Source organism: Limulus polyphemus, unplaced genomic scaffold (assembly GCF_000517525.1).
Source record: "Limulus polyphemus unplaced genomic scaffold, Limulus_polyphemus-2.1.2 Scaffold2678, whole genome shotgun sequence".
In the NCBI taxonomy this organism is placed as follows: domain Eukaryota; kingdom Metazoa; phylum Arthropoda; class Merostomata; order Xiphosura; family Limulidae; genus Limulus; species Limulus polyphemus.
Genome location: NW_013668288.1, coordinates 145,197 through 155,534, shown reverse-complemented (window position 1 = coordinate 155,534; position 10,338 = coordinate 145,197). Strand labels below are relative to the sequence as shown.

General features: G+C 34.1%; 1 protein-coding gene across 1 annotated transcript in view; it reads right to left on the bottom strand.

The window, feature by feature from the left end:
* Window positions 1–638: 638 nt before the first annotated feature.
* Window positions 639–10,338, bottom strand: part of LOC106467616 (atrial natriuretic peptide receptor 1-like) — a gene marked incomplete at its 5' end in the record, with an annotated part of 119,125 nt that continues 109,425 nt past the window's right edge. Inside the window, 2 exons of the mRNA XM_013927977.2 lie at window positions 639–1,403; window positions 4,565–4,656. Coding sequence (XP_013783431.2) covers window positions 1,293–1,403; window positions 4,565–4,656 — 203 coding nt within the window. The remainder of the gene's footprint in view (window positions 1,404–4,564; window positions 4,657–10,338) is intronic.

The following is a 10,338-nucleotide window of genomic DNA, read 5'->3' as shown; positions in this document are numbered from 1 at the left end:
AAAGAATTTACCGACGTTTGACTGCCTTGGCTGCACTTTTCTTGCTTTTTTTTTTTTTTTTTGTTGGTCAAGTTTGATTTCGCAAAATTTATTTATTTAATTTAGCTACGAAGTGTGAGGTTAGGGTATACTATGGAGTGTGGGTGGTAGTCCTTGTCCAGTCATTTTTGGCGGGATATACGCTAGTTATCTTAATAAAGGTTAGTGTGATATAAAACAGAAAATTTCCGGAATATACTTTGATATGATATAATTCTAAGAAGGTCGGATGGGTTTTCTTCACACACACAAAATTATGTTTGTTCTTTTTACAATCTAGATACAGCCATAACCGACGTGTTCTATGACACTCTAGTATTACATTTATATAATTTATTGCCACAAGGTGATCTAAATGATAACGTCATTAGTTACAACAATCTCTTTGGTTTTGTACAGTGGGCGTATGTTGCTGGGAATATATCTTAGTTTGTAATGATTGTTGGTAGTTGTTACCTCGGTAAGCTGGGATTTAAGTAGATTGTTTGAAATCAAAACAAAATTATATCAGAACGTTTAACTGAGAAACATTTCGTGTAGTTTGAAGTCAACTTAAAAATCTATACAAACTTAGCTGGATAATCATGACTTTTTATTGTTGACGAAGAAAGACACAGAATTACAAAACAATAAACGACCACTAGTGTTAAGTATCGTACCAGTAAATTGTTGCTTTAGTCCAATAACAACATAGCTAATTTTCTGTACTTTATCTGCAACTGAAATGAGGATGATCGTAGTTGCTAAAATTTTTTGAGTAACACCTAGAGGATAACACCTAAAATAACACCTAAAGGAATCCTTCAGCTCTACAGCAGATTTCTCACATAAAACCATTATTTATTTACATAACGTATTGAAAACGCACAAATGTGGAATTCTGGAAATTCCGCAACTACGTACTATAGCGAAACAAGATACACACAAAACGTTTTCCTTCTTTTAGCCTAATAACTTACAAAATTTCATAATATTCAAGCTAAAATTTAGTTCATTTAGGTAAATAACTCATGGATCTTCCAACTAAATATTTTGGGGTAATCACAACATCATAAACGGGTTGCACGAAATAATAACTGAAGTGTATCATGGTTAAATTAATTATTTTGTTACGCATTGGTTTGTATTTTCATATTTTGTTTTATGCATTAATTTTTGACCTTTACATTTTCACACTTGCTTTCTTTCATACTCATGTGTGTTCTATGCAAAAAAAAGTTCTTCGTCTTGACCAAATACCGGATATTCAGCTTTCAGATATTTACTTCCTTGAGCTGCGTTAGAGATGAGTCCTTGGTGAAGTTGGAAACTGAAGGCGTACTGACCTCTTCCACTAACCAATACGTTGTAATCTTCCCCTTTCCCTATAAGATATGTAAAAGTTCGTTATAGCAATGATCCAAAATGTTTCGTTATTTACTAACAACCAGCATTTTCAACAAAACATTTTCAATAGTTTTTTTGGCGCTCATGTAATGCCTAAACCTTTTAATTATTTCTTGTTTAATGCGAACATTTTTATCTCGGTCTCCCTCTAGTAACTTATCAGTCTTTTTTTTTAGGTCACTTAAGTCAACTCACAACTAATTTAGAGTTGAATTTTTGTTTTGTCATTTGCTAGAAATTTGTTTTGTTTTTGTTTTTTTAGCCAAGACACCGTGGCTCATAGAATGACTCTGAATTGTTTTGTTGTTGTTGTTATTTTTTTTAGAAAATTTTAGCTTTATAGCTCCATCTCTTGATCGATTTGAGATATAATTACAGCCGCGGCTATTGAGGATTCCCCTTGTTTTGTAATTATTATGAACGGTGTAATTTTGGCTTATATATATCGAAGTTGATATTTTTAATTTGTAAAATTAAAGTAATAGTTAGTGTACAACCAACAACGATACACAAAACAAACATCCTCAACCATGAAATTCTACTGATCCACATTTCGTACAATTGAATTAGATAAAAGGTTGTTGAGAACTAATACACAATACTATCTATGTGATCCCAATAAAGTTTTATTCATCATTGTGAGTTTACTACTCTTCACGTAACAATATTAGTATCATTATAAACACAAAATTCTAAAATTAACTGCATTACTCAAGATCTAAGCAATTGACCAAATCAGTTAAATACAATGTATACTCTTAAATACAATCTACTCCAAAATGTTTGCATATTTTGTAACAAATAAGATCATTGTTATTAGGATGGAATACAAATACACTTAGTGCTGTCATACTGAGAAATGCATGTTATATTAAACATCTACATATGCAATTTGTATAATGATACAGGTTCTATGGACATCATGAACGATTTATTAGAACAGTAAATAATTTTATCAGACACCTGTAGAAAGATGTACAATTCATCATTTCACCTATTACAACAAAACCTTACCAAAACATATATAATGACAAAATATAGCATCAAATTATTATAAATAGTGTCTGTAACCTTATATTAGTTCATATTAAACATTCAGTACTTGGTTGGTCCTCCTAGTACTCTGATAACCTCTGCAAGGCAACGTGGCATGCTGTCGATGAGGTTATTGATCTAATCCACCGTGACTTCATCCAAAATTCTCACTAAAAAGCACTGGAACTCAGCTATAATACCTGGTTTAGAGTCGTGGTTAGCAATTTTCCTCCTAAGTTCTGTCCAACAGATCTCAATGGGATTACAATCTGGACACTTTGCTGGCCGTTGTAATATTGTAACGTCTTCCTGGTTTTGATAATCTTTTACAATACGTGCACTTTGGGCAGCGACATTGTCATCCTACAAAGTTACTGCCAAACCTTACCCAAGCATATGGTACGTAATGCCTGTAGGAGGTGCCATTGACGTTTCTCTGGAGAATATGAAGAGCAGTTTTTCCACCATGAAGAATAGCTGCCCAGACATATACTGCACCACCTCTTGCGTGTTTCCTGTAGGAAAGACAATCTGCCCTCATCTGTTCTCTAGGTAAACGACGAACACGAATCCTTCCATCAACTTTAACAAGCCTGAAATAGGATTCATCGAAAAAATTATATATCGCCAGTGTCCTAACTGTAAGTTGGCATGCTGTCTCGTCCAAGTAACATAGTGACGGCGGTTAATTTTGGTTAATATCAGTTTACAGATAGCCCTACTTGCAAAATAACTTTGTTTGGTCAGTCTCCTATTAACTGTTCTTCTGTATACCCGGGAATGAATGTGTTCATGCCATTCCTGTCGTAAGGTGTTGCAAGACTTCCTTCGAACTGGATGCGTTAACCTGCTCAGAACACTGGAGCAACGTTTCAGGATTCTATATACAGTACACTGGGGGTACCCTACTGTTCTGGCAATATCCGTTTGCATCACACCATTTCGAACAATTTGATGCCCTATAACTTCTGGCTCGTGGCGAGACATGAATTTACACCAACTACAGAGAAATTCTCTGAACAAAGCGTTGATCTGTTTCGAAAAAGATTATACCAAAAGCACAAAACAGGTGTGTATGTGTGTTTTGATGAACAAATGCTTTTGGACGTTTTGCTCATGAGATCATGCATGTAAACACTACACAGGAGCATATATATATATATACTCATGTGACCAAATATCAACAAGATACTGTAGCTACTTGTTATTTCTAAAGCTACCCAGGCTAGTAGCTTTTCTGACATAAACAATGAGAACGAAATCACATATGAAAATGATATTCTACATACACTAACTTTTATATAAATTGGACTTAGATTCCACGTGGTACTAACAATGAAGTAAGAAATGAACTATTTAAAAACAGAACACGTAGAAATGTTATATTATTTTGTGGTGTGGAAGATTTGGAAAAGTTGACATTTGAAAACACGACATTGGTAATAAAAATTCAATACAAAAAATCAATAATACTGACAATAGTATTCACACACACTTTTTTCGACACTCGAAGTAGATTCATGGATATGGTCTGAAAATGAAACAGGGAATAAACTATAAAGATGTTGAACTTCTTGTGATAAAGGAAGAGTTTTGAGAATACTGTTATTTGAAAATAAAATCCAATATAACATTCAACAATATTTACAGTTATATGCACTATTTTAAACATCGGACGCATATTACAAACGGTACCAGCTTTGAAGCATGGACGAAAATAGTTAAAAATACGTACATATATATATATATACGTCAGCCCCCCACCCCATGGTGGGCAGAGCACAGATGGCCCACTGTGTAGCTTTATGCTTAATTAAAAACAATATATACTTCATAATGAGGTTAAAAACTTGATAAAACGTAACCTCTCCTCAATAACATAATTCACTACTTTTTTCAAGCGAAATACCCTATCAATATTTACCATTCTTATTCTTATCTGTATCTCGACACAATGAGACATATAAACAGAGATCAGTTTGTGGCATGCTTATTTAATTCCTGAAAAAAATAATAACTTCAAATCTAAACTAGTGGCTTTATTATACGTAAACTTAAGGCCTATCCTATTTATATTTCAGTCAGTTATTCAAGAATTTCTCACCTTCATTTCTACTTCTCCTCTCAGTTCCAAAGTGAAAGTTCCAAACAAATCAAGTATTTCTTTCGTTTTCGGACTGACGTGAATTTTCAGGGCTGAAACAATAAAAACCGAATCATAGAATGGGTCTGAGTTTTTAGCCGCGGCATAACGACTCATAGATTGGCTCTGAGTTTTTTTGTTTGTTTTTTCAAGTACAAACTTTTAGCTCATAGCTCCATCTCTTGACCGATCTGAGATCTAATTACAGCCGCGGGTATTGAGGATTTCCTCTTGTTTTTTCTTTATTTTGCTAAACATGACATGAAAGTGGACATTTACATAGTAAATAAAATAATACGCAATTCTGCTAATTATGTAGTTTTAATATTGCGCTAGAATATTTAATTTTCGTAAAGTTTGTGTCCCTCTTGAAAATAAGATAGAAAGAAAAAAATCGCAGAGTTTTGTATACCTATGTCTATTTCAATCTAATGCCCGCAAAACGAAAATAAACCTAAAAACTTAGGCCTTCTAAAATTCTGGCGTAAGACGAAACTGGTAAACTTGTTTTCATCCAATTCTTTTTAATTGATTGATTGATTTTATCGGAAAGCCGCTAAAAGGGTAGATCACTTGACGAAAACACGCTATCATGATCAATAACCTGGAGCTAATACGGTTTCATCTCTTACATTGACCAGTACTAGAAACCAGTGATCAATTCCAGCGCACTAACAGGATGACCATGTTAACTTCTTCTCGGTCCACAACACGCAGGAGATCCCAGAGATTATTTACTGCCGGAACGCACAGCGTCAAAAGTGGCTAACTTCTCTGTATACCTTTTTCTTGTTCTTTTCGTTTAATTCCAATTGCGATTTGGCGTATTCTTGAAAATCACGCAACATCTACTGCACAATCATCGGGTTTAATTCTGTAGGTCGAACAAATAAATCACGTTATTCTCGTAAAAATAAATAGATGAATTACACAATTAATAGAAATACATCATTCTATAATTGAACTTCGAGAAGCGCAATTTTTGTTCATAAACTACGTAAATTAACTTGCCCTGATTTAGGGATTTTACGCTAACTGGATCATCTAGGAATCGATGTCTTTTGCATACAAGTTCAACGATTTTGAAAAATATTGGTTTTTTGTTCCCCTTGATTTCAACGTAACTATAAACCCTCCAGTAGCCCAGTGGTAAATCTTAAGGACTATAACGCTAACAACCGTGTTTCGACACCTGTTGTGGGCACAGCACAGATAGCCCATATAGTAGCGTTGCGCTTAATTACAAAAAAACGTTGTAACTATAATTCATTATAAGTTCAGTTAATATGGGCTGATTTGGTTAATGTTTGGTTAAAACCTGAATTAAACTAAATATAGGAGTTTATGATTGATATTAGTTGAAGTTAATTGAAGTTGAAGTCAGTTATGTTTAACAGATCACGTTGTTTTATTTAAAATGTTTCGTCTGATTAATTATAAAATAGAAAAATAAAACGGGATCGAAGTGACATGAATGTGTGTTGGAGTTTACTTTCATGAACACTCTGCTATCAGGACGTCAAGAACCTGAGATGCAAAAACGAAAACACCACTAGACTTCCAAACAAAGTAAATAACTCCCCGTGTTGCCTAGGTAGAGTCACTGCAATGCCAAATATTTATATTTTATTTATGGACAATAAGATTGATATGAAATATTTCAGGATAGTTTATATGTAAACATACGATAAGGTTTTTTCCTCATTTTTCTTTTTGAGCAATTTTTGCCAGTGGCTCAGCGGTAAGTCTGAAGGCTTATAACGCTAAGAACCTGGTTTCGATACTCGTGGTGAGCACAGTATAGATAGCCCATTGTGTAACTTTGTGCTTAATTACAAACAAACAAACAATCTGTTCAGAGTGTCCCCTCCCCAGTGGCACAGCGGTATGTGTGCGGACTTACAACACTAGAAACCGGGTTTCGATACCCGTGGTGAGCACAGTACAGATAGCCCATTGTGTAACTTTGTATTTAACAACAAACAAACCATAACTGTACTTATATTATATGGAGTTTTATTTTTCATTGTCTATTAGTTCTAAAAAAGTTATCTGCCAGAAAAACTGAAACATCAGCTACACAGTGTGCTATCTGTGTCCACGACAGGTATTGAAGCACGGTTGTTAGCGTTATAAGCCTTAAGACTTACCGCTGAGCCACTGGAGGGCTTATTTTGGAGTGACGCCATGGCGCGCGCGAACGTTTAGAATTTGTGTTGTAAAGGACGATGAAGCACAAAATAGAAGCTAAAGTCAAAGAGATTCTATTTCTTAGACAAATATAGTCCGTGCTACACCAGTCGATTAACTTGGTTTTGGACAGCTGAATAAACGACAACGCGCTCTTAACAAACTAGAAAGTTTATCTAGCTGAGAAAACCGCTTCCAAAACATATTGACTTTTATACATATAAATTGGGTACTTGTACACGTTGGAAGTTGAACAGATTTACGAGTATTTAAAGTGGTGAGTATCTAAGGTAGGCTTTCGTGTAAGACTATAATATACTGATTAACGATGTTTGCTCAGGACACAAAGCACTTCATGTGATACAAGCTGTACTGATGTTTCCCATCGAAAACTATATGAAAACTTGCAACTGGTGAATTGTGTATTTCCATTAATATATAAAAATAATACATGTTTCTTTTACGTCCGCGTTGTGTTATTTTAATTCCCTTTAACTACAGCGAACTGTTTAGTTAAACCCTTAAAAGTTGATTTTATTGGGTGCTTAAGTTGAAAATTAAACTTTCGTTATTTTTATTTCCAGTTAATGACACTTAGTTCTTATATAAGGCCTCATGTCTCCATTTTTGAAATAACAAGACGCTTGTATTGCAGTTCCATATACAACGTCAGACTTGAAGTGTTTTATCAAGTAATTCTGAATGAAAGCCGAAAAACCTATAAAATGTTCCATACTTCTCGATAAATACGTGTAAAGTTGAGATCTATAACTATAAAATTAAACAAAACTAGGTCAAACAATTATATTGAAAGCAGAAACAATTGTGTTGTAGGTGTTCCTCTAATCATTCTTTTTATGTGAAGAAACTTTTAAGTCTGGATTATTAATTACCATAATTAAACTTCAAGGCGCGTTCGATTTTGGTGATGGTTTGTAGTTTCATCTAGGCTAATGAGACATGAACAAATAGAATTGGGGTTCCATTACTCTTCTTAATAAGAGCTTCCTTGATTAATAACAATGTATTTGCTATTTTTGTTTCTTTGTTTTAAATGTAGATTGTACAAAAGAAAGGTTAACAAGTTCGGAATCCCCATATGAAATTGTAATATTATTCATGGAATTCTATCGTTGATCTGACCGACGATAAGCTTCTAGCCTTAGAAATTGTTAGCGAGAACCATTAGCAACTAAGTATTGGAAGATGTGCTAACAGATGCTACACTCGTTGAGTAACACACAGTACTGTTTATTTTTTTTCTTTGTGTATTCAGCTTAAATTAGACAGATGTGCCTACTGACAATTTTGTTTGTAGTTTATGAATGTGCGCGTAATAAGAGTAAATCAAATCCTCACAAGAAAAAAAAGAAACGTTCGTTAGCAAATTTTGCATACGAAACAAAACTGCTGAGTCCAAGTAACTGATTCGAGGTAAGTAACTTTAGGATAATTTAGTAACACTCATTACCATCTTGATTAGAGAGAGAGAGAGTCCTACAGTAATCAACAAACCACGTTCACCCTTCATGTAAACAACACGGCACGTCACTACAGCTATAAGATCTATAGTTTTGTTAAAATCGTTCATGACAACTTATAATAACATAGCTCCTTGGTCCTAGAGCGAATCTGTAATGTGTGAATATTAATTAAGGGCATTTTAATACATGCATAGTAGGTTATATGCTACTCGTATATCTACGTTTCCAAGTTCATATCATTTCTGAAAGTACTTAAAATACGTTATCTTATCAAATATAACATTAATGATAAGAATTTTCCTAGACTTGAAAGTTGAATTGACAAAATATATTTTATTTTTAATATGATATTTGGGACGAAGGTAGCCTAGAGTTTGGCGTGCCAGGCTGCGAATCAGAAGGTCCATAGTTTCCGTTGAAAGACCGCTGTACGCTTTCAGTTGTGGGTAAGCTATAAGAATAACGTGACAGTTAATCCCGTTATTCGAATCAAGACCAATCGAAGCTCTTGTGATGTTGTGTATTACTGGTTGGTCGACAGTTCAAAGTTCGGGACTGTCTACGAATCTTTGACCCCACCGTTTAACCCATGTTAGATTGAAATTACGAATACGGAATATTATATTTAAATATTTCTACGACTACATATATATATTAGACAGGTATATATTTCTGAATGCAATAGGAGTATCAGTGCTGTAATTACACGTTAAAAATCCTATTATACCTCTATACGTTCCTAATCCTATTATATCTCTATACGTTAAAAATCCTATTATATCTCTATACGTTAAAAATCCTATTATATCTCTATACGTTAAAAATCCTATTATATCTCTATACGTTCCTACCTCTTTTTTGAATTTTTATACAAGTAAGCTACTTTGAAAAGTTTCCCAAATCTATCTTAAGTAACCTAAAACCTCCTAGTCCTCATATGTAATTAAAGGTGTTTTTTTTCAAAATTATTCGAAAATATTTATTTGTTACACTCCATTGTTTCTGTCTACTGCAGGGAATCGAACCCCGGATTTTAGCGTTGTAACTTCGTAAACTTACCGCTGTTCCACCGGGAGGCATTGACGCTCCAATAGAGCACTTAAGCCTGGTTTCATAGCACCGTTTCACGTTGCCCGTTTCCTCATACAATTGTTATTGTGTTAATGACCATACCGTAAATAAATATTGTTATACTATTGTGTTACTTTCAATAAACATCAAACAGTACCTGTAGTTTGTGAAGCTGCGAACTCACGAAAAACAAATATGTCGAAACATCTGGTTTCAATAAAATGTGGGCCCCTCAGTGGCACAGCGGTATGTCTGCGGACTTACAACGCTAGAAAGCGGGTTTCGATACCCATTGTGGGTAGAGCACAGATAGCCCTTTGTGTAGCTTTGTAGTTAATTACAAACAAACAAAAGCGTCATTGAAAATATTGGAGTAATTTCGACAAGATACGATCTAAGGGACACAAGTTTATAAGTATGGAATAGGCACGTTAACATGTTGATTTCTTTGGTTGCGATAGTTGTTTTTACCTGGCCTATTACGAGGATTAACCACGCTAATGCCAGTGTAGAGTTTATAAATGAATATATAATTACTTATTTCCTCTGAAGGTTTTACGGCAAAATACGTTTCTAAGTTATTAATTTTCAGTAATAACAAATATGTGAATACAAATGAATATAAAAATAGCGAATACCAACAAGTACATAAACCTGTACAGTAATTTACATAGAATTACCCAGGTCCTGTTCGTATTCTTTTAGTATATAACTGATAGTATTGAAGCTAACAATCTGGCCAGTCATTATAAGCCTGTGTGTATACTGCTGCTCAAAAATATTAACATCGCAGCACAGTTACCTCTCATGTGTTATTGTCTAAAACATACACGCAGGTATTATATATATATATATATATTTGTGTGTGTGTTCGCGCGTGTGTGACTTGCTATAACAGAAAAACGACAATCAAATTTACTAACTTTGCAAATTGCGCTGTGGTTCGTTTTATTCGAGAACACATTTAATTTTAAATATTAATACACTTTT